This window comes from Centropristis striata, chromosome 5 (genome assembly GCF_030273125.1).
Source record: "Centropristis striata isolate RG_2023a ecotype Rhode Island chromosome 5, C.striata_1.0, whole genome shotgun sequence".
NCBI classification, from domain to species: Eukaryota; Metazoa; Chordata; class Actinopteri; order Perciformes; family Serranidae; genus Centropristis; species Centropristis striata.
Window position 1 is genome coordinate 39,827,158 of NC_081521.1, and position 25,197 is coordinate 39,852,354.

At 41.5% G+C, this 25,197-nt stretch overlaps 1 protein-coding gene across 1 annotated transcript in view; it reads left to right on the top strand.

Moving 5' to 3' along the window:
* LOC131972153 (cadherin-4-like) overlaps window positions 1-25,197 on the top strand; it is a 276,681-nt gene that overhangs the window by 160,617 nt on the left and 90,867 nt on the right. The window contains exon 4 of the mRNA XM_059333934.1: window positions 23,176-23,402. Within this exon, the coding sequence (XP_059189917.1) occupies window positions 23,176-23,402 (227 nt within the window). The remainder of the gene's footprint in view (window positions 1-23,175; window positions 23,403-25,197) is intronic.

The following is a 25,197-nucleotide window of genomic DNA, read 5'->3' on the forward strand; positions in this document are numbered from 1 at the left end:
AAATGTACAGCACAAATCAAATGCTGGCAGTTGAATGATGGAACTGCGTGGTTTGTTTGGAGCTATACAGTCAGGAGCCTGCAGGCAGGGGTCATACAACCACATGAGAGAAAGAAGTTCACACATCAAGATAATGCAAAGTTGTATGTCAGAGAAGGGGAGGTCAGACGCACAGACAGGGCCTGAGGGTGTCTGACCCCGGGTCCGGGTCATTAGATCCAAACCGGTCAGAGAAAATGTAACGGAACTAATAATGACGGATCCTACTGACCTCGTGCCCTCAGCCTTGCAAGCGCGAGTAAGAGAGATGACTTAGCCTTGACTCAAATGGTCAGGCGTGGAGAATGTTTGAATACACAGCCAGCTTCCTAATGAGCAGCCTAATGAGCCACTGACAGGACTTTTGTCTCTCACTGTGCTGTTGTTCACTCAGTGATTGGCTGTGACAGAGGGAGAAGACCCAATGACTCAGAGAGAGACTTGCCAAAAACTGATTTATTGAACGATAAACTTTTCTTCATCTCGACATCGTTACTCATATTAGCAGCTCGCGTGATGCACAATATGACTCAGTCATTGACTATGATATATATGAGAACTGTTCAGACAGGCACATTGTGCTGTCGTCTCATGCAATGCAGTCATTTCCATCCCCGCTGACATTGTTATTGTGCTCAGTTGTCACAGATCTAATTATCTGTTTTCAAAGCTTTGCACTTTATGATTTTTCTCCCAGCTTATTGTTTTTTCTGGTACCGCACTCCCCCAGTTGCGTGACTGTACCATTAAGTGTTGTCTTTACTGGTTTAGTCGTAACTAAGCATCTGCCGTGTATGTGATGCACAGCAAGGGCGTTCGCAGCCACAAATCAAGTTCCAGCAGGACTTAAAATAAATGAGGCTCAATCTAACCCGTGGAGAACACATTTAGTACTTGCAGCGTGTTTGTTTGTTTGTTTCTCTGATGTTAAACAGCAGTGATAATTAGTACCAATCGTTGCTTTGATGGTTTCATTTGGTTAACTTTTCACAGTTCAAATCACAGCCTAATAACAGAATGCAGGTTTTTCTTCTCTTTATTTTCTCCACAGCGGTCAAGGCCAGCTCACTGGGGTCCACATATTAAAACAGACTGTAAAAATTGCCTCCTACCTCAAATACTTCTCATTACATGTTCTGGGAGGGAAACTTTTCTCTTCGCTGTAATTGCTCACAGCTTTGCCTATAGCTACAGCGTGGATAGAGAGAAGCAGTTGAGGTTTCTGACCGCTGACACTCTTGACACAGTGTGAAAGCTCTCTTAGCCTGTTAGCTATGTTGTAGTAATCAAAAGACAGTATAAAATGCTCTTCTGTACTGTGTACAGCAGATACCTGGAGACTGGAGAGAGGAATGCTCGCTACTGTTAGCTCATAACCACATAACCTCTATTCCATCATGCAGTCCTGCCATTTCCCTCCTCTTCCATGTGCCAAGACATGGAGCTTTAGGCCAGGTCTGACAAAACGGCGTCATTATCTTAGCGTTACTGTCTGCCCACACTCTGCCTCTCATTCATTTCACAGCTAGCTTCCTAGCCCCAGAGGGAGAGATGGATCATGTGGGCAAAAAAGAGTCCAATCGGAAGAGAGGTCTCTTCATCTGTGATTCTACCCTTTCCACTTCTTCCCCTTCTCTCTCCCCACTAGTTCTCATCTACCGCTCGCTAATGGTTTACCAAAATGCATGATGCCATTATCAGGACTCCCGCTAGCACTGAAAGAAGCAGAGGGAGAAAAATAATTGTAATGCTTCAAGAGAGAAGAGGTTAAGCTCACCTAGTAGCTCAGTCAAAAAAAAAGGAGACTGTTGGAGTCTGAGATCTAGTTTTTCAAACTTAGGTAGCATGTGAGCTTTTTATTGTGTTTCACACTGTCGGTGCAATCATGCACTTCACAGCTCAAGTTTCCTTCCATACAGAGTGATGCGAATAGGTTCATAGAAAGAAACATCAAAAGCAAACACACTGTACTATGCGAGCATTCACAAAAGTGGAAATGCATGCCAAATGTGAGTGGACACACTCAGCGAGGCGAGTCTAGTGGAGTGATTGTCACCACAGTGTCAGTGGAGTAAGCGTGGGCAGGAATGAGAAAGGACAGGGCACAGCAGGCGCAGCCCTTTAAATCCAGTGGTGAAGTCTGAATCATTTGCTCTTTAATGGCAATCATAACTCATTGTGCAGTTGTAATGTGTTCCACATTAACAGTGTGGGAGCTGGCTGTGGCTCATCAGTGCCTAATGCGCTATAGCTACAGGCTAAGAGTGCTCATCAAACACTGTTCAACTATCACTTCCTCCTCTTAAAGTCTTTTGTTTACTTTGTGCAATCCTCACGCCCACACTGCAACGAAACTTCGAAAGGCCCGAGACACCTTTCGCAGTGTATGGTTTCTGCTCCAAGTCTCTTGAGACCACAGTTGCCTATATTTAGCCATTAGAGGTTATATTTGCTCATTATTCTGTGAGAGCAGTGCAGTGAAGTCTCACTTGTCAGGGAGCAGAGCACCTTCTGATGCTAATGAGGTGATCCTGTGGCCATGTCTATAGGCCAAATCCTGGGAAAGTGTCAGTCTGGGTGCACACCTTTATGCTTTCCCTCTACTGGAGGCATCCAACGTCTAGGAATAGAAGCAGCACAGATGAGGCTTTGCAACCAAGCAGAGCTGAGAATGAGAGGCCATGTTTGTGTCAAAGGAATGATAGATAATGATGGATATGGCTAGATAAGAATGCAGATGCAGCCAGATCAATAAACACACACTTATACTGAAGGTATGTTTTTTGGCTGCACACATTCTGGTTGCACCAAACCCAGAGCGACCAGGCAAAGTGTCATATAATTTCTTCAACTTCACATCCTGCATGTTTAGTTTAAACTGGACAGTTTTCACGCTTTTAATTTCACATAGATTGGATGTACTTGTGAGTACTATAGGTGGTATGCTATGACACACACACACAGTTCATAAAACACACAACTCCTACCCTGACCACCTACCCACACCGGCACCATCACCCGGTTCAGTCCCCCCCCCCCCCCCGGGGTTAAAGAACCACCCCTTCACTCTCTCCATGCTTGTTTGCCTGAAGCGTGCAAGGATTAGCTAAAGCGATTATCACAAGCTTTTGCGGTTTTGTGGAGATGAATCATGGTAATGCTACACAGCGAAGCGCCTCATGCATTTCTAAACCCCTCTACTTGGTTTGTGATTTTCCAAACTCATGAGGAGCCAGTTGGCTTTGCCTCACTAAGCCAGGTGCAGGTGAGTCAACTCTAGCCAATTGGCAACTTATAAGTATGTGTGTGTGTGTGAGTGTGTGTGCACATACTGTGTGCACACATGTTCATCCTCACACACATCTCAAGCTCAAAATCATAGTACAACGCACAATAATGCAAAGACATATGTCTCCATGTAAACAATGCACTTACACACAGTACAGATATTCTGACACTTTGACTGACTAATGTTCAAACTGCTGTTTTCTGTCACATTCCAGGATTTTAATGCAACATTACAGCTTTGTAATGACGTGTTTGACTCTGTTTCACTCATTCAAATGGAGCGATCACACATCCTGTGGGGACAACCTGCCTTTGGCAATTTTTGACATTGCTACAATGTTGTACATCACTAAAGCATGTTTGCCTAGAGGCTTTCTGACTTCTAAGTGCCATATGCTTTTTTAGTATTATGAGTGCATAGTGTGCAAATGTCCAGAGTAAATACAAAATCTTGTTCCAGTTTAGTTTACTTCCAGCCGTCTATGTTAAACTTTATCCCATTTCCTATGGGTCTTCTTTTTCTACAGTAAAGTTATTTCTCCTCTTCCTTTTTCCACTACTCATAGTTCCAACTAGACATTAGCACCTCTCCTGCAGATGGTGTGGTCTAATTGTGCAGGCTTTTTGCCGTTCTGCAGCCTCCCTCCCTCCATGCCATCTTCCAGGCTGAACAGATGATCACGGCCTCTGGTTTCTCTCCCCGGCCCAAAAGACTCTGGAGGATGTTCTCATTAACAGGACTTGTCAGAGCAACCTGCTAGCACTGCTAATTTATTTTCCCCGTACACACATAACATACCATAAGCAGACCACACGCGCACACACATTAAACTCACACTGATGTGCATGTGCTTATTAATGTGTATATGCCTCAGACGCACTAGCCCTCCTCTCATGAAAGCCCACACATAACACATGGCCTATCCAGCAGCGCTCCAGGGCCTTCTCCTGCTACACTGCACAACAATTAGCTGCAATGAAGGTTAGAGCCGCTTCTGACAGTCTGACAAATGATATATGTGCATTTGTTTGCAAAGCATATGTGTTTGTTTGTGTGTACTGGAGGATTTGTTTTTGGGAGGTAGGGGAGAGGGTGGGCTGTTGTGCTGCTGTCTGTCTCTGTACCTCTGGGAGCCCTTCTCTGCCAGCCTCCGTCAGCCCCCAGCTTCTGTGATTCTCTCCCCATGCTGTGTGTGTGTGTGTGTGTGTGTGTGTGTGTGTGTGTGTGTGCGTGCATGTGCGTGTGTTTGAGAGAGGCTTTAAGGGTGTTTGCCAGTGTATAGGTGTTAACTGACAGGCTCGTCATATCAGTGTGCACCTTATCAACAGTTGCAGCAAAGCGTTCCTGTATTTCACACTTTCACCCACAGGAGAGATATTTGGACTGTTCAACCTGCGTGTGCACACAAACACACACACACAAAAACGCATTCATGTGGACACACGAACACACTAAAACCACTGGGCTCTGTTATTCTTTGGGCTATGGCCTGTTATTGTCTTTAAGCCCTAAGACACATTTAGCTGACAGTTTTAAGACCCATCTGTCTCTTCTCTGTAAAGGCCACTCATTCAGCCCACAAGAAGGTGCAGAGCTGCTACATAATAGAAAAACATCATGTACTTACACACATAATGACACAGATGCCCTCAGGAAGATGTTGTTAGTAATCATCAGTGACTAATGTTTCTCCTTTAGCCTGCTAGATGACACTGTACTCTAGCTTACAAGTTTATGCGTACACATACACAATCATGTATGTACTCATGGATGTGCCTGCACACATTGGTCATTTGTTGAATCATAATATCTTTACACAATTAGAAATATTAATTTGTTCTGTCCAGGATCTTAAGTCAATTCCACTGATTTTACAAGTCTGTTTACATGACTTGGGGAGCACTAATGCATACACTGTAAAAAATAATCGGTTTAATTTACGGTAAAATACCGGCAGCTGTGGTTGCCAGAACTTCACCGTAAAAAATACAGTCAGTGGGTTTTCTACTATAAATTTAAATATAAATATCAGCAAAAACTGTAATTTAGACTGAATATTCCCGTTATTTTTAGGGTAATTGTGTCATTGTGACATCATGGTACTTCCCCATTAACTTTACATGAAAATTTTATATTTTACAGCAAAACTGTGTGTTTCCTACAGTTTATGACAGTAAAAGTTAAAGTTTTGTGCTATTCTTTGATTTACGGTAATTAAAAGTGTCTACTACGGTGATATACAATTTTTAATTTTACACCCTATTTCTGATTTAATTTGACAGTGTTTTACTGTAATTTCTACAAACCTTTTTTACAGTGTATATAAAAAGAAAAAAAATCTATAAAGCCTTTTGTAGCTCCAAAGACTTAAATCTGATGAACTGCCTCAAGTGATGTAGCTTGAGTCAGCATCAGTTTATCAGATGTACGGTAGCCCACTCCTCATGTCTGACGGACAGCGTGACACCTCTTTGCCGTTTGCCATTTTACCTGTGTTACAACTCGTCTGTAGTCTATTTTGCATTTTGCATCTTGTGCCAGATTTTGATGAGTTTGGCCAATGCAAAACAGAGGAAATCAGGTAAATACTATTTCAATGTGAGGTTTGGTTGGTTGCATGATTGAAACTCGACTTTTGAAGATGTCTGGCCTGTACACACTAAACAATATGAAAACACAAAGTATGTTTGTTGAATGGTAATTTTTACTTTTACTTGATTCATTTTTTTCAAGGACTAATTGTACTTTCATTTCACTAAAATACATTTTACATGACTTTGTAAGCTTTATAAAGTGTTATTAACTTTTTAAGTTTTAAGTAGTTGATATAGGAGGAATTACCTTTTTCTGAAAAAATAGTGTTCAATGCAGTTCTAACAAAACAACTGGGAAATCAATACACCATTCTGCAAGTTTAAATACAAATTTTAATGTTTTCAGAAGTCTATTGTTAATTATTGCTCTGTATTTCTACTCTTCTGACTCATTCTTGCAGTCATGTCACTGATTTGGCCGTTTGTTGAACTTTCAGCTCGGTTCCTATCTCGGTGAAACTTCAGACCCACTAATTGCATGGTTCACCCACCGTAGTCCACCATCAGCCTCGGGATTTCAGGGATCACAGACTGATGGCTATCTTTCAAGGGGAAAAAATGAAGCAATATAACCTCTTACTACTGAAAAACCATGTTCCTTATCCTCCATACAGATTGTGTAATTACATATATGTTTTTCCACGGTTTAAAGGCTAGAGGGAATTCTCTGGTTTATGCTCTGACCCCTACAATTGGAAAAACAGAACCTTTTCTTAAAATTTTGATGGAGAGATGTTGATTAGATTTGAGAAATACAGCCTGTATTTCCTCCAGCAGTTGGGGAAAGCAATTTTGTGCTGTTTGCTTCCTTGGGGAAGCTTGAGAAAACAATATGAAAATGATTTCTTTTTCTTTACAACAAGCATATTTGATGCTTGCAGGCAAACACTGGAATAAAGGCAGAGTTGAAGCCTTCGTTTTTTATGGCCTGCACTAAGCTGCCTTTTTTATACTAGTATATCTGCATTTTTCCGACTGTTTTCCAGTGTGGCAGAGAATATAAAATGCTGCACTGGTTGGTGTAGTGAATAGGGGTGGCTGGGTGGTGAGTGGGAGCTGTTCCAGACGAGGTTGATGAATATAAGGGTTGGAGAGGAAACGACACACACACTGACCTTGAGATAGCTGTCCTAGACAAGTGGCACCTGAATCTTGGGTGTTGTTGAGGGTAGACTGAGCAGACAAAAGGGGGTGGAATAAGGTTAGCAAAATTAGAATGCATGAAAGCAAACCCAAATCCTGCAGAGCCTGACTTGATGCAAATTGCTGACGGCAGTAGTCCCTCTCAGAGTAAACTGTACACTTTCCAAGACAAGACCACCATCACCCCTCCTCAGACTTACTCCAGCCTGTATCAACAACACCACCTTCAACTCCGTCTCTCATCCTCAAGAGCTGTGAGCAGTCATGCAGACGCCAGACCAAGTTACACAAACACACACATGCTGACCGCAGTCTTCTGCACAAGTCCTGTTCAGACTGTATCAGGTCTCTTGCTTCAGGGCTTTCGCCAATGCAGAGAATTCATACATACAGTAGTGAGACAAAATCTGGGCCAAGGCTCAGATATACTGTTTGTTTCATATCCGCCATTGAATTTGTAGACTATCGATCCAGTAAACTCACTGTACCGCAACCACCAGAGCCTTTTAGAGTTAGCTTTTTCCCCCTATAACCACAGAGAGGCAGGGTAAAAGGTCAAATGACGGCTGTGAGGGAATGAGAGCGCGTAGGGATATGAGCTGTGGTTTGCTGTGTAAATACCTTTTGACTGTGTTAACTCTGTGTGTGTGTGTGTGTGTCTGTGTCTGTGTCTGTGTGTGTGTGTGTGTGTGTGTCTGTGTCTGTGTGCTTCAGGGCGCACAGCACAGACCACTACTGTTAAGAAAGTTGGGGAAGTTTGTGCTTACTTTCATACTGCTGTTATTTCCTCTACTTTTTTTCTACAAAGGGGCTTTTCTCTTCCTGGGAGAGGCTTTATTCTGCCTGATCCCTCTCTCTCTTTCACTGCCTTCTCACCTAATCACCACTAAAGCCAGCCCTAATTGCCAAAAGACATGATTGTCTGTCCTTTTCTCATGCTCCCGCTTTCTTGCTGTCTCGCTCCCTTTCTGTCCTTCCTCCATTTTTCATATCTCACCGCAAACACACAATGCAGACAGGAAGAAGTGGACAATTCATTTTTAATAAAGACAATACCAAATGAAGTAAATATGGAGTGGATTCTGTTTTAATATAGCTGAAGATGTAGCTACAGTATTGTGAGACAGCTACAAGAAATCCTGTACTTATTGAAATGGTTATGGTCATGTAAAACACTTGACAGTTTTTTCATGTTGGCTCGATAAGTCATTTTTCATCAATCTATTATTTTCGTCATTGTTACAGGCATCTCTAAGCACTTTATACCGTACTTTTATTCTGACCCATACAGGCAGTAACACACTGTGATTGTTTGGAGTCCTGATATCCGCTCAGGCAGCAGTTCAGCTCCCCTTGCTGAGAGAGATGGCTAAGAATTGATGAAGGCCAATCAAGCACTTCTGTGCTTGTTTAGAGGAATACTAATCAGTCATTAGAGATATGCTGATTAGTCAATAACAATGTCTTTGTGTTCAGCCTCTGTGAATATGTGTATGAATGTGCATGTGTCCTTGTGCATTATTGATTTCCGAGCCTAAACATTGTTGTGCATGCACGACTCTGCGGTACAGTACCTTCATACTGCTGTAGGCTGCATACACAAATACAGGAGGGCCTTTAATGTATGCAGAGATTCTTTGTACGTTTATGAATCACAGTATAATCCCCATACTATCAGCCTTTCATTTCAAGATCTTTTATTGTGATATTCACAACAGTTACAGTGAAGCAGTCATGGCCAATGAAAAAAAAAGGCTCCTTCCAACAATCTCCATTTAACCCATTGACGCCTAAAACTTCCTGTAAAACCTGTGGGCGATTTTAAAATAAGCCCCTAAAACCTGAAGTTTTTCTGGAAATTCAACAGAAGTGTCAACGCTTCTGAGAGCTTGAGAGCTTATACAAATACTACAAAACGACGTATCCGCTTTCCAGGCTTCAATGGGTTAATCATGTAATTGATTTAATTAAATTAATTGAATTAACATTAATCGGGATGGCTGTGGCTCAGTTGGTAGAGTGGTTGCCTACCAATTGGAAGGTTGGTGGTTTGATCCCCAACCATAGTAGCCTACATGTCGAAGTATCCTTGGGCAAGATACTGAACCCCACATGGCCCACCGATGCTGCGTTCATCGGCATGTGAATGAATTCCCAATGGTGGCAGGTGGCACCAGTGTGCCTTGATAGCCTCTGCCACCAGTATGAATGTGTGTGTGAACGGGTGAATGAGCGTAGTGTGTAGTGTAAAGTGCTTTGGATAAAAGAGCTATATATAAGTGCAGTCCATTTACCATTTTTTTTAAAAACATGCAAGTAAAATGAGAATCTGAGAGAGTAATAGTGTAATATAGGGAGAAAACATATATAAAATAGACTATTCTTCGACCAGGACTATCCAGTGATAGTTGCAGCAGCAGCCTCTTGATTAGCCATCCAACAGTGCCTCAGCTTTGAGAAGAGCCAATTTAGATAAGCAGATAATCGGCTAATTATTTAATTTTACATAACATGTGCAGTGTGGATCTTTTAATCAGGAAAAAGTCGAGTTTTACTGTAAGGCTGGCAGACAGGTGAAAGAAGTAGTTCCATACAAATTAAAAGTATTATGAATAAACTGCAATGTAAACAGATTATAGTAAATTACATGTGTAATGAGAAGATATATACAGAGATGTAAACAGGTTGTAAAACACTAAGTGAAAGTATATGAAGGTGAAGTGACAATAATGATGAGCTCATGATTTCAAGACTTCTGGCCTGTGGGATGAAGCTGTCCCTGAGCATGGTGGTGCAGAACCAGGTGGTGCGGTGCCGGGTGCTGCAGGACCGGATGGTACAGTACCAGGTGGTGCGGTACCGGGTTTTGTAGGACTGGGTGGTACAGTACCGGGTGTTGTAGGACCGGGTGGTACGGTACCGGGTGGTGCCGGACCAGGTGGTGTCGTACCGTGTGGTGCAGGACCGGGTGTTGCAGGACCGGATGGTACGGTACCAGGTGGTGCGGTACTGGGTTTTGTAGGACCGGGTGGTACGGTACCGGGTGTTGTAGGACCGGGTGGTACGGTACCAGGTGGTGCGGTACCGGGTTTTGTAGGACCAGGTGGTACTGTACCGGGTGTTGTAGGACCGGGTGGTACGGTACCGGGTGTTGTAGGACCGGATGGTACGGTACCAGGTGGTACGGTACCGGGTGTTGTAGGACCGGGTGGTACGGTACTGGGTGTTGTAGGACCGGGTGGTACGGTACCGGGTGTTGTAGGACCGGGTGGTACGGTACCGGGTGGTGCGGTACCGGGTGTTGTAGGACCGGGTGGTACGGTACCAGGTGGTGCCGGACCAGGTGGTGCCGGACCAGGTGGTGTCGTACCGTGTGGTGCAGGACTGTGTGGTGCAGGACCAGGTGGTGTAGGACCGGTAGGTGTGATACTGGGTGGTGCGGTACTGGGTGGTGCGGTACCGGGTGGTGCGGTACCATCTGCTTGATGGCAGCAGACAGAACAGTTTGTTGCTAGGGTGATCGGGGTCCCTGATAATCTGTTGGCCTCCTTCCTGCATTGCTTTATGTAAAGGGTCCTCAATAGACGGCCGCTCCAGCTGGCTGGTGATGTGCTGAGCAGTTGAACCATCCTCTGCAGAGCCTTATAGATGTTGGTGCAACTGCCATACCAGACAGTGATGCAGCCGGTTAGGATACTGCAAACAGTGAACCTGTAGAAGTTGCAGAATATCCTGGAAAGTCTATGTTGTTGAAGCACAATGACTGAATTTCAGAGAAAGTTCCTTCCTGCTGTAGTAAAGTTTAGGAAACCCCCCACTTACTGTGTCTATCACCTTCCAACAGCCCAGGAAATGTCAAACAGTTAAATTGCATCTGTTTCAGCCTTACTGCTTCCCTAAACTGAGAGCTGATGTTGATTTGTCAGTTTCACAGAGCAGAAAGTTTGGACAACTGACACGGATCTGAAAGCTGAACTCAAAATAGGTGTATGGACAAAAATAAGCCTGTTACTAGCCAACAGTGTGCATGCCAAGTATCCAGCAGCTCTGAGATCAGCCAGCCTGTTAGCACTAGTCGACCCCCTTCCAAGACTATTCAGCCATAGTTGCAGCAGCAGCCCCTTGATTAGCCATCCAGCAGCGCCTCAGCTTTGAGAAGAGCCAATCTAGATGCTCAGGTATGCCAATTAATTCATTTAGCATAAAATGTGTGATGTGGATTTTTTAATCAGAGTACAGTTTTTCAGTAAAGCTGGCTGGCTAGTGAAAGCATTAATTCCATACAAATTAAAAGTGCCAAACATCATTTAAAGTTGCTTTAAATGAAAGAAATTTGACTTTTATACTTGATCTTTATTACAAACATGTCAGTTGAACTGTATGCAGTATATAAACTGTCGTTGCAACATATTTTTTAATTGGTGTTTAACTGCTGCTGACAGAGAGGTTTAAAATAAACACAGATGCTTTGAGGAGGCGTATGACCTCCACACTTGAAGGAGTGCCCCAAGATTTACAAAGCAGTGCACATGCGTACTGCTGTTAGTTGTGTTTGCCTCAAGCCCTTCCTTGTTTGTGAGCAGTCTCTCATTCATTCAGTTAACATTTAATGTGAAACGACAGAAAACAACGGGTAGGATTTTCCAGGAAACCAAGAGAGGTCTTTTGGGGGAAAATGTTACCAAGCTGTATCTACAACCTAATATCTCATGCTGACATTTTGGATTTTCACTCAGAAAAAGCAAAGCAGTGAAGTAAAGTGTACTGGTGTTCACCCAAACAAAACACAGAGTAAAGCTGCTTAACTTTACATAAGACACCACGGGCCATCCATATCCAGGACACACACACAACTCTGCATTCACGTTTTGGTACACAGTCCACTGCAGTAACAGTGTTGCTGTATAAGCAAGGCGGGGAAAGTTTAGAGGAACAGAAACTGAGAAACAACAAAGTTGTTTCGTGACCGAAATTCAAAACAAAAATGAAAGAATGCCCAGACTGAAAGCATTATTCTTAAAAGTTAATGAGATAGCACTTTTTTTTTCTCATTTCCCATTCACAATGAACATCCAGTTATGCCTACAAACAATCTTTTCCCTTGCAAGTTCTCTATTTTCCTCCCAACCAAACAACGCCTCTTTCAGTCTCTCTCACCACTGAAGCAGAACAGTGAAACACCAAACTGTGTGAAGCTGTGATTAACATTATCCATCATATTTTTCAAAGTATTTTTCTGAGTTTGTTGCGACTTTGTAGTTGTCAAACATGACAGCAGTTTATTCCTCCAATTTCCCATGTGCATATGGACATAAAATACACTAAAACATAAAACGGTCAGATAATTGAATCAACACAAGCAGGTTTGAAAGTAGAACTAATAGGTTTGCTTTCATATCTGACTGATAAGCAGCTTTTAGTTCTGTGGTATACTTAATACATTTGTACTTCCTATTATATGTACAAACTGTTTCTTTTCATTAAAAGGATATTGGGACATACATCTTTGGTTTGATGTGTTATCTATTATTCTGGATGGTCAGACAAACAGCTCTGTGTTCAGTGCATGTTCCCTCTCGGTTTGTGTCTCTATGTGCTTGCACACTGTGAGCATTTTTTAAATGCGAGCTGGTCACTGCCATCATTTGTTTGTAGGTTTCTGGAACGGATGGAGGGATGATCTCCATGATTGGCTTCAATGAACCAGCTCCCTGATGGGATTCTAGCATTGCTTTAAACACCCTTCCATCACAAGTTTGTCTGCCTCACAGTTTCTCAGTAGTAGACAGTGGACCTGGCTCCCTTTAGTCAGCCACTGAGGGCCCAGCCCACTGTAGAGCTCCGCTCCACTCTGATTAGACTGCACACTCCCCATGGTGCTTCTGATCAGCAGCCATACTCGTCTCTCACCATCCATCTCTTCATCCCGCCCTCTGTTTCCATCTCTCTGAGCTCCATTGCTCTGCCTTTGTCGCTCTTTTGCTCTCTCTTTCTCTCCTCTTTCATTCCATCCATCTATCCATCTGTCGCCATCTCTCGGGAGGCCAGCCCAATTAACCTGTTTAAACAGCCATCTGAGCATCCCATCCATTCCAATGTGGCTGAGTGAGAGAGAGCCAGTTCACTGAGCCAGGATCCCAGTGCCAGGCCCCCATCCGCTGCCCTCCCCAGCGTCCACCTCACCTCCCATTCCTCTCTGCTGCTCTTCATCATCTTCATCCTCCTCTTTCTACTTCCTCCTCTCTTGTCCTCAATAGGCCTGATTGTAACAGAGATCAGGAATAGTAAAAGTGGACTCTTCTTCACTGTTTTGTAGGGCAGGGTGACATCTGATGCATTCAATGTGTAACATAGTTAATCAGGTATTAGTGATTCCACTTGCCATCTTTAAAAAAACCCACAGGTATTGAACGCAGCACCCCTGGGGTTTAGTGTGGTGCACCCCGGGGGCAGCTGCATTCAGACCTTGTGGGGTAACGGCAGGGCCGGTTATTCTACAGGCCACCAAGGCGGCTGCCTAGGGCGCCAAATTGGCAGGGGGCGCCCCTGCCAATATTTATTTTTATTGCATTTGTACATTTTATTTATTTTCAGTCTTTACAATCAACAGATCTGTGTTTTCTCATTTATTTATTCTTATTTTCAATTCAGTTGTTGTTGGTAAAGTTCCAAAGTTTCTAAAAATTAAAATGTTGAGACCATTATATTGCCTGTATGTAGTTCATGTATCAAATATAAATGTACATTTAAATTTCATTTTTATGTTTATTTTTATTGCATTTGTATGTCTACATTTTATTTATTTTCAGTCTTTGCCATTCTCAATTTGATGAAGATCTGTGTTTTCTTATTTATTTATTCGTATTTTCAATTCAGTTGTTGTTGGTAAAGTTCCAAAGTTTCTAAAAATCTCAATATCGCCTAGGGCAGCCAATGGGCTAGAACCGGCCCTGGGTAACGGTAAGGTTACGGGCTATGAGCTCCGTCTTTTTTCTTTAATATATTAATTTAATTTCACTTTATTTTAGTAGAAACTTAACGTGTCTTTCAATTTTATATTTTTCAGAGGGATGCACTTGTTTTATGTCATCAGGTATGATTTTTGTATTTTGTGTATGATTTTAGTATTTTTGTGTTTATTGTCGGGCATTCAGACCTTGTGGGGTAACGAGGGATGCACTTGTTTTATGTCATCAGTTTCAGAATAAATGGCTGGATGCCAACTAGATGTCCTGGTCTCCATAACTAACACAAAGCAGAAAGAGTACTAAGCCGCTACAAATGCACCATGCAGCAATTTAAATGGTTGCAGCTATAAACTCTGCTGCCCTCCTGAGATCTCCACTTAAGACACTGCAATCTGCCTATGAGCCTTTTTTGCCTCTTCCTCTTTAATGGTCTCTCATTCATTTCACTGTCTTTCTGATTGCCACCTCCACACACGCTCCATCCTTTCATCAATCTCTCTCCCTCTCTGTCCTTCCCTTCTCCCAATCTCCTCTCACCTTCTCTCTGTCACTCCTCCACTTTCTCTCTCTCTCTCTCTCTCCCGCTCTCCCTTGACTGTAACCCTTTCTCACTTCCCTTTCAACACTTGTCACCTACTTCCTGTCAGGCTGTCCAGAGAACACCACAAGAAGGTCACAATCCTTTCAGTGTTGCTCTCCTCCTTGTCCTTGTTTTGTTGGAGACAGGAGGGAACTTTAATTAGAAACGTGGGCATAATGTGAAGAGGTCATTTAGGGTGTGATATCACCCAAACAACACATACAGTAAAGCATCATTTCAACACCTTTCAAGCATGACTGATAAAGAAATCATGAAAAATATTGTCACAGTGTGGGAATGCACGTAGCATGTTAGCATTTGTAACATTTCTGGGGTGTGACTGCTCACATTGACTAGACAGTGGAGAAGTGCTGGGCTGGCTGCTTGGCACACTAGGGTGTCTGTGTTATTTGCCAGATCAATGCACAACCTGGGCCCACTGCTTTAGACGACTTGTTAATGTGCAGCACTGTGCCGTTGGGCTTCATTGCTCTGTTGTTGGCCGATTTTATAATCTCTCTTATAGCGCTATCGACCCAACTGAGTGAAAGAGGAGCTATTGGTGTGTGTGTGTGTGTGTGTGTGTGTGTGTGTGTTGATGGAGGGGTAAAATTGGCACTGTCTTTTTCTTTAATTGGTGCAAGAACAAGACCCTCTGGGTACTCTTTGCGCAGCCTGTCACTCCATTTGTGTGTGGGTATTGGTGCAGTTAGTTCAGCTTGTCATTGTTGAGACATGCAGGCAATCATAGAGAATAAATGCCTACATACACACACACAGGGACCGATTATACGCCTACAGTTGCACTACTACTTACCTCATTATTTATTGGCTCATCAGTTTTGGCTTTTACTGATTTTAGCTGAAAGATTTTCTTTCTTTTTTTTCATACCAATGAACAAATTGTGAGTAGCATATTAAATCACCTCAACAGAGATCATGGCTAAAAGGGACAATTCTCCCAGAATCAAAAATACATATTTTTTTCCTCTTCTTGTAGTGCTATTTATCACTTTAGTGTTGGAGATTTCAGCCGTTTAGATATCTGCCTCCTCTCAAATATTATAATGGGACTGCATGCCACTTGGCTAGTGGTACTCACAGTGCTAAAAAAAAATTTTTGAAAAACTCAACAGCAATGTCTCTTTTCAGAAATCATGACCCGGTTATTCAAGACAATCCACAGATCTTGTTGTGAGAAGTTTCATGACGGTACTATACTTGAATTAAAAAAAACTTCCTGTACATGCAACTGTTGACAACAAGGTCAGTGTATTAACTCACACTAAAACTCTCTAAAGTGATGAATAGCACTACAAGAAAGAGAAGAAAAGCACATTCACTTTCAGCCACGATCCCAAATTTAATATGCTGCTCACGATTTGTTCATCGGTTTAAAAAAATAGAGAAAATCTTTCAGTGAAAATAGTTAAAAGTCAAAATTGATGAGACAATAAATAATGAGGTAGTAGTAGGAGACACAAGTAGTAGTGAGGCAAAGGGCCATACAGCTACTTCTATTGCCAAAACTGGTAAACCCACATTTTGTTTTTTCGGTGAACTGTCCCTTTAAGAAGACCCTATTATGACCTGCTCTGTTAGTGCTTTAGAGCCGAAAAAAGGTAAAGAGTCAGAAAATAAAATGGGATACAGACTTGTATTGTTTTTGACAAACAGGTCGAGATGTAAATCAGCACCCTGGGGAGGTCGCTGGTCCATCACAGGGCTGTCACATATAGACACACATTCAAACCCAGTACCTAATCAACATGAGATCCTAATCAATGCAGCAACTTGTGTCCTTAATATGTCTGAACGTACCCCCCACATCCCATATTACCAACCTGGTCTCACAGGAATCCGTGGAATAGCCACGGAATCGCTCAAATTTCCGTGAAACTGACACGGATTTTGCTACAATGCAAGTTAATGACAGTCATATCCCGTGGCTATTCCAACATACAAAGTGATTATGTACATTCACTGAGTGAATATTTAGAAAATAAAACATATATTTCTCGCTATAAATGTGATCAAAATCCATTTTTATGCAGAAACTAAGTCAAAATATTGATTTTTCACTAAAAATGAGAAAACTGTCCGCCATGTTTTTTGTTCTGACCGCCGGGACCTTGAAAGTCACGTGACTTGGAACAAACCAATAGGAACAAATATCCATGGAATAGCCACGGGATATGACTGTCATTAACTTGCATTGTAGCGAAATCCGTGTCAGTTTCACGGAAATTTGAGCGATTCCGTGGCTATTCCACGGATTTCTGTGAGACCAGGTTGCTATAATACATGCTTGAAAATGTAATTTGAAGCAGATTCCATTAGATTACTCAAATCAAGCAATGTAATCTTGACACTGGATTTCTTTTGGAATATAAAATTGTCCTGCTAGGCTCATTTGTTTCATACCAATAACACATACCTGATGAGGTCCTGGTTTTTTGTTGTGTGGCAGCTGCATGTGCACAAATTGTTGCATATTTAAAAACTGTTTTTTTTTTGTTGGGTAATGCATGCCTGAATCACTTTGTATGTTGGAATAGCCACGGGATATGACTGTCATTAACTTGCATTGTAGCGAAATCCGTGTCAGTTTCACGGAAATTTGAGTGATTCCGTGGCTATTCCACGGATTTTGAGTTAAGTGAAATCCGTGGCTATTTCACGGATTTCTATGAGACCAGGTTGCATATTACCCTTCCCCTCAGTGCAGAGCCTCAGCCTACAGTACAGGCCAAGACAACACTGCTGCTCTGGTGGCTGCATGCCTAGCTCAGACACAGAAACAATAACTGGAGGACAGGGAGAGAAAAGACGACAGACCACCTGCTGCTTGTGTTTTTTTCTCACTGTTTGACTGTTTCATAGATACAAGGACTAAGAAATAAAATAAATCGTACTTTGAGTTAGATTTTTGACTTTTTTTTATTGTTATTATAATCAGGCAGCCTTCCAAAAACTCTATTTGCACAGACATGTTTGCCAACTGTTGTGTTTGTTATTTTAGCCCCCCACCTTCCAAATCTAATCTCTGAGAATCTGCAAAAATAATGGTAAAAGAAATGAGTAGGATTAGACGCAAAATGAAAGGGAATGAGACAAACAGAAAACAACAAACAGGCTTTTTAAGGTGTTTGTTTGGGGTAGATGTGTTGAGCTACACAAAGAGAGAAACAATTTGATAAACAGCAGAGGCTTTTTGTGCCTCTTGGGTTGATGTAATCCATCTCTTATGTCCTGTCTCCTCTTGTCTAGACCGGGACACTTGTGCAGCACCTGCTACACTCAGTGTTGTTGAAGAGCTGTCCCCTCTGACTCAGCTCTGAGTGGCTGTCTGGACATCTAGCCTTGGAGAGAAGTGTACGGCATATTTAGGGCCAGACAGAACAAAAAGACGGATTTAGGCCCCGTTCACACGAGGACGCTCGCGGGTGAAAACGACAAAATATTTTATCGGAAGTGCCTTTCGTTTAGACGGTGACGGCGTTTTTGGGGCTTAAAGACGCAAAAATCTGAAACCACCTTCCAAAGTGTAAAAGTTGAATCCTCTCCTCCGTAGCGTGTCGTCTACACTGACAAGACACAAAACTCTGATCTGATCTGCTCACGTCACGTATGTGTTTACGTCACATACATGCTCCAGGACAGGAAATAAAGAAACGTGGGATTATTTCCATGGTGGGACCTTCAAGCTGCTCTGGCAGCTCTAATAAACTTACAGGAGTCTTTCCACCAAATGTCCAGGATATGTACAGATAGTATTAGTGAACAGAGAAGGATCTGGAATTACCTCCATCACATTCTGGATGCAGCGATTGGTGGGAGGAGCCAGACGGCTGTGGAGGAGACCTGGGAGATCTAGTGATGGTGGAGAACTTTGTGGAAGGAGTAGCTGATGAAAATGTGTGGCGTGAAAACTTCTGCATGCCCAAAGATGCTCTTATGGCTTTAAGTGATGCCGCCTGGCTGCATACAATCCAATTTCACACACTTTTGCGTCACCGTATGCAGCAGATTTCCTCCCGAAAACGCTCGTCTAAACGAGGAATAAAAAGTGAAGACGCGACGCCACTTCTGCGTCTTCTGTTCAGACCGTCCTCGTGTGAACGGGGCCTTACTCTCAGTTTGCCTTTTGTAATGGAGGCCTTGTTTTAGCTGATGTAGAGACATAGGAAGAGAAAGACAACATGCAGCTGTGAGTTACCTTCTGCTCAGGGTTTCCTACGTTTTGCCGTCTAGACATTGTAATCCCTGTGAGGAAAGGCTGCGGGTGCCACGAGCGAGGAAGGAAGTGAGGATGGGAGGCCAAATATGGGCTACGCTCGTCTGTGACTCATCTTCACATCTTCTCATGAACTGCGAGAGACTCTTAAGAGATCAAACACAAGAGTGCAGTGGCAACGCAGATAGCACCATACTGAGCTGGTAAAATGCACTACCAACTTAATGTGATAAAAAAGCATTTAATGACTACACTGGAGAGCTCAAAACTCTTGAGATTTTTCCTGTCTCGACCTCCAACCGATTACCTCTTCATCTGTACTGTTAGTGGTTAGTGGAGTATGATAACTCCGATTTATTGTATTGTATGTAATGTTCAGTTTCAGTGGTGGAATGTAACTAAATACATTAACTAATCTTAAGTACAATTTTGAGACAAATGTTGTACTTTTTACTCCACTTACATTTAGAGAGCTATAGTTATTTTTCAGGTTAAGATTTAACATAAAAACATGATACATTTTTTATACATTTTTACATTTTATTTATGCTGAAATAGTAAAGTTAATCTCATAAGTCTCAAAACTTTGGAGAATGTACAGATCTGCTGTACTGCTGGGTTGAAGATGTGTGTGAAGCGTCCATGTTTTTAAATTTCTACATCCATAATTGAATGTATGGATGTACAAATTATGGATCTGTACATCCATAATTGAAACATTAACATTATGTCGTTGTAGCCACGACAACTTTAAGTTATCAGAATTAACTTTATTGGCTAAGCAGATGAACACATACAAGGAATGTGACTGTTTTTTGTTTATCTCAGTGAACTTTCAAACTAATAGACAGTCTATTAGTTTGTCTCCTCAGGAAGAACAGTCCCTGAAGAGTGCTTACAGTATTGTGAGTCCATACAGTTTTTTATGATCCTTTTTTATTTTTATTTGGACCCCTAGATACTTCTCTTCACTTCCTCTCCCTGAATGAAAACCAGGACATGGGGCCTCCCGTTCCTCCTTCCCGGTCCAACACAAGCTCATTCCCTGCAGAGTTGTTATTAGCAGTGACAGGTTTAGTGTGACTGTATCGATGCCAACATGTCTCTGTGTAGTTGTCTGTACTAATAACCATGGTTAAAACAGAAGTTTTTACTTTTATTGTCATACAAACACAATGAGCCAATGTGGACGGTTGTGGATCTGAAGTGGGCCATTAGATGTAAAAACATAAGAGGAAATTCTGAATCAACATACACAGGCACACTGCTTAAATAAACCACTTTCAACTAAAGTGCCATGTAACCTAACAACAAACCTTTTGCATAAATGTAAGTGGGCATGACATCCATCTGGAGCAGGTTTTAATTTTCCCTGTATACTGACAATAAAACCGATGGGTGTGTGAAAGAAAGCTGTAGAAAGTGTGCATCAGCACAGTGATTTGAAGAAAATGGTGCAATGAACCCGGACATCTGTCTTCAGCCGTTCCCCTAAATATATATATTTTACAGCAAGACTGTGTGAGGTATAAAGTGTTTGTGGTTTTCATATATGTCATATATTCAGTTTATCTCATCTCAGTGTAAACACCAAGTGTAGAAAGAAGAAGAATATGGGACGGCCTGTGCAGCAATCATGGTGACGCCAGATGACCTCATGGCTGAGAGCTGAGTCGAGCTGCCAGAGATAACTGGAGAAAGACTAGAAGTAGAGCGATTTGGCCTTCAGATTAAAAGCTTAAAAGCATAGTATGTGTCACTCAGGAAAAAGCATAGTACCATTAAAATGCCACAACACTAGTGGAATCAATATTTTCTGACCAAATAGCATAGCTTAAGTTTTTCTTTATCTATTTTTTTATGCATATAAATGTACTGTCCTTACAAAAGAGGCTGACAATTTGAATGGCATGTTATTATAGGTTACCCCCCCTACATCTATATCTGTTAGTTTCCCTTAAGTTTCTATTATTGACGTCTATCACGAAAGGCAATGTAAGATGGGCTGAACAGGCAATGCCGCAGCAGCAACATTGTCTATGTGGACTCTAGAGGTGTACAGGGATGCCATTATATTATATATATATTATATCATCTGTATCTGTATTCAAACAGAGGACTAGAATTTGCCATGCTTTATACCGAATTCATGTTAAATTGTTCAAATATTATATTTTCTAACCTAATATTCACTGGCGATGCAATTTGTGAGCCTTCAGAGCATGAAATTGATCAAATGTTGGCATATAAATAATATAAAGTATTTCCACATTGTCATGCTGTCTTTTTCATTATCTAAAGCAGGGGTGTCAAACTCAAATACACAACGGGCCAAAATTTAAAACTTGAATAAAATCGCGGGCCAACATTGAACAAATAAACCTTTTAATATATACCAAACATGTTTTGCTTTAACATTAAATATGGAACCAGCAACGCTTATAAACATGCAATATATAACTAAATAGTGCAGACATGCAAAATCAAATTTCAAATAAAAAACACATCAATGTCATTAATTTATTAAATAAAAATTAAATAAAAATCGTATGCCTCTTTTCTATTTGCATCCTTCTGATTTAAATATCAAAATAAACTTTTTCAACAGGTTAATAAATTCTGCCTTTCTTTTCTCCATTTTTAGGAAGGGGTAGCTGGGAGACAGCTCTAGCTTGAGGTTGCTATGACGACTGTCACAGAGGAGCGTTTCTGGGTCCTGTCCTGATTGACGCAACAAAACAACAGCAGGGCATTGTGGGATTTGTAGTATTAGCGGTAAATGCGCCGTATAATACCGGCAGGTCAGCTTTTAGAGTACAATAAGAATATAATAATTTGGTATTGCCTCGCGGGCCAAATAAAATAACACTGCGGGCCAAATCTGGCCCGCAGGCCAGAGTTTGACACCCCTGATCTAAAGGAAACCCCCCCACCCCTCGGATAATAATAAGCAACTTAGGACAGAAAATCTGTTTCTGTCACATTGTTTGTGCTTTCCCATATAAAGTTTTCAGATTTGGGTCTATCCCTAGTGGACATGCGTGTGAGCAGCAGCAGCAGTGAGGTCGCTGAGCTGAGACGGTGTGAACCGAGGGAGCTGGGAGGGACAACTGAGTGATATTCAGCTGGCGGCGATCTGTTATCTACTGAAAGCACGTTTCTAGTTGCAGCAGTTAATTACTTGACATCCTGCTTGGTCTGCCTACAAACAAATTCAATATCTATTAAGACCAATGTTTTTAGCCCCTTTACAATATCAGCACATCACATCATCAGGTTGCAGCTGGAGAGAACAATTCCCAAGACTCTTATCCTTGAGATGGAGACTAATAGTGAGAATCACCAGTTAAACCAGGCACAATGGTACAGATAGTCACTCTACTGTCTATGCTGAGGTGTGTCCTGCAGATGTACTGTTTGTGTGCGTGCGTGCGTGTGTGTGTGTGTGTGTGTGTGAGAACAATATTTTCAACTGCTACATGATGAGACACAACATGCTTTAATGCAGCTATTCTCAACCTTGGGGTCGGGACCCCAATTGGGGTCGCGAGATGATTTCTGGGGGTCGCCAAATCATTTTGGAAGTCAGCTCTGTCTCCACTGTGTTAAAGTGTTCATGTGTTTTAGTCTTTTTGGTCACTTAATGTCTTTTTTTTGGTCATTTTGTTTCTTTTTTTGATCATTTTGTGGTCAATTTGTGTCTTTTTTTGTCATTTTGTTTCCTTTTTTGGTCATTTTCTGTCTTTTTTTAGTCATTTTCTGTCTTTTTTTAGTCATTTTGTTTCTTTTTTGGGTCATTTTGTGTCTTTTCTGGTCATTTTCTCTCTTTTTTGGTCATTTTGTGTCTTTTTTGATCATTTTGTGGTCAATTTGTGTCTTTTTTGGTCATTTTGCTAACTTTTTTTGGTCATTTTGTTTCTTTTTTGGGTCATTTTGTGTCTTTTCTGGTAATTTTGTGTCTTTTTTGATCATTTTGTGGTCAATTTGTGTCTTTTTTGGTCATTTTGTTAACTTTTTTTGGTCATTTTGTTTCTTTTTGGGGTCATTTTGTGTCTTTTCTGGTCATTTTGTGTCTTTTTTGGTCATTTTGTGTCTTTTTTTGATAATTTTGTGGTCAATTTGTGTCTTTTTTGGTCATTTTGTTTCCTTTTTTTGGTCATTTTGTTTCTTTTTTGGGTGATCTGAACTGTGCGTGTGAGATTCCGATCAGTGAGTGGGGGTTGCGGACAACATGCATGTTAAATTGGGGGTCGCGACTCAAAAAGGTTGAGAACTACTGCTTTAATGAATAGTATATTAAATCCTCTCTTTTCTCTTGTCTGCAGTGAAGTTCGATGACTGCATGGGGAATGAAGCTGTGGTTTTCCAAAGCAGTGACCCAAACTTCAGCGTGCGAACAGATGGGTCTATCTTTGCCCAGGGAGATGGAGCCAGCCTGAATGAACCGGTCCAGTTTAAACTAACAGCAAGTGGTCCAACCACACATGTTTGGGAGACAGTGGTCCAACTGGCTTTAATTGACCCACCATCACCCCAACAAACTGAAAATGAGGTGAGTTTTACTCTTTTTGAGCACAAATCACAGACATACATACAAATATCATGCTACAAATTTCAATTTTCTTCTTCCTATCAAATTTTCTCCAGTGGTCTGGTGATAGCAATAGCCAAGAATCAGGTCAGAACTCCTTGGGGTTTAAGAGAGAGAGAGAGAGAGAGAGAGAGAGAGAGAGAGAGAGAGAGGAGAGCAAAGAGAAGTAGCAGTAGCACATGGCTGAAAGTGATAGAATCACACTGCCACAGGGGGAGAGTATGATTCCCCTCAGCCATAAGCTGTTATTGGAAAACATCCTGTGCCTTGGATACCCCAGGGGTCCTTGACTCTTCCGCCTCTATTTAAAAGCTGCCATAGGTCAGGTGAGGACTGTAGAGCACTGTTGACAGTGATGAAAACGTTTTGGGGGGCAGTTCAGGAGAAAGGTACAAACATTTTTTTTCATTTAAAGAAGCCATTGCAACCGTCTAATATGATATCCAGTATCGTCCAACTAGGAGAAAAATATCATTATACAGTAATAAACATTTAGATGCATAAAAACAAATCACACAAAATTGGTTGGACCACCTTGTATTAGCACGTGGAAACAGCCAAAGAGATTAACCTCCTGTGACCCTGCGTCCTCATATGTGGACATTTAATTTTAGGTTTGCTGGACAGTGACAGTGACAAATGGCAGCATCTTGGTAAAGTCAATCAGCAGCTTATCCCCAGAAAAAAAGTGGACCAGGTACAAAAGCTGATCATATTTTATGGTTAAAACTTGTTTATTTGTGCTTAATAATGTTTGTAGTTTGACTATTTTTTAGCAATAGCAACAAGCTACGACACTGCTAGTCATTTGAGAACGAATAGACTTTTACTATCGTTCTTTAAATGAGAGGGTGTAAATTTAAAGAAATAAACAGCTTCATAAACTAGTGAATTAATTGTGTTATACAGTAAAATTAACCCATCATTTTTTTTTTTCCAAAAATGACTTCCTGTTCAAAGACAATGCTTAGTTTGGTACTAATCAGGTCCTACTGATCCAAAATATCTTGGAGAAACTAACAACACATACAAAACAAAAGCTTGGGTCTCAGGAGGTTAAAGAAATGCCAAATGAGAAACAGAGAAAAGGAATTTGACAAAAACTGGTGTAAATGGGTCATGGAAATAGACCCTGTGTGATTTATTTATGAATTTTTTGATTTGTTTTGGTTATACATCAAGTAAAAATGGATACATGTGGTAGGATGGTTGAAGCTAATGGTGATTATAATTACTTGTCATGTGAAAAACAAACAAAAAAACCCAAGGTCAGGCCAGGACTAATCTCAATCATGCCCATGACTACAGAACCACAAGGTTGGATCGGATAATCAATATCAGCACCAGTGTTAATCAGCTCAGGTAACGACAACAGCACATAATGAGGCTCCGTGTTCACTAACACATTGCAGTTGTAGACATCTGATGCAGGAGTTAGGCCAGTAAGTTCATGACAGGATCAGATCCAGCTGAGCCAGATGTATCACTGACGAGACTTAATGACTGACAAGGATCCACTAAGACTTGGGAGGCAAACTTGGCTTTTGGTAGGAACCAGCTGTCACTTACTGGCTATAGAAACACTAAATTGTTGTTGCATCTTAAAACTGTGTGTGAAAATTTTTTGACAGCCTTTAAAAAAGAAAATATGCTCACAGCAGCTGTTATTAATATATTCATTACAACAATGGATCAAATGAGTGTCATGTGAAAGGGTTTGCTTTTAGTGACAAGTCACATAGAAGTATCACCGACA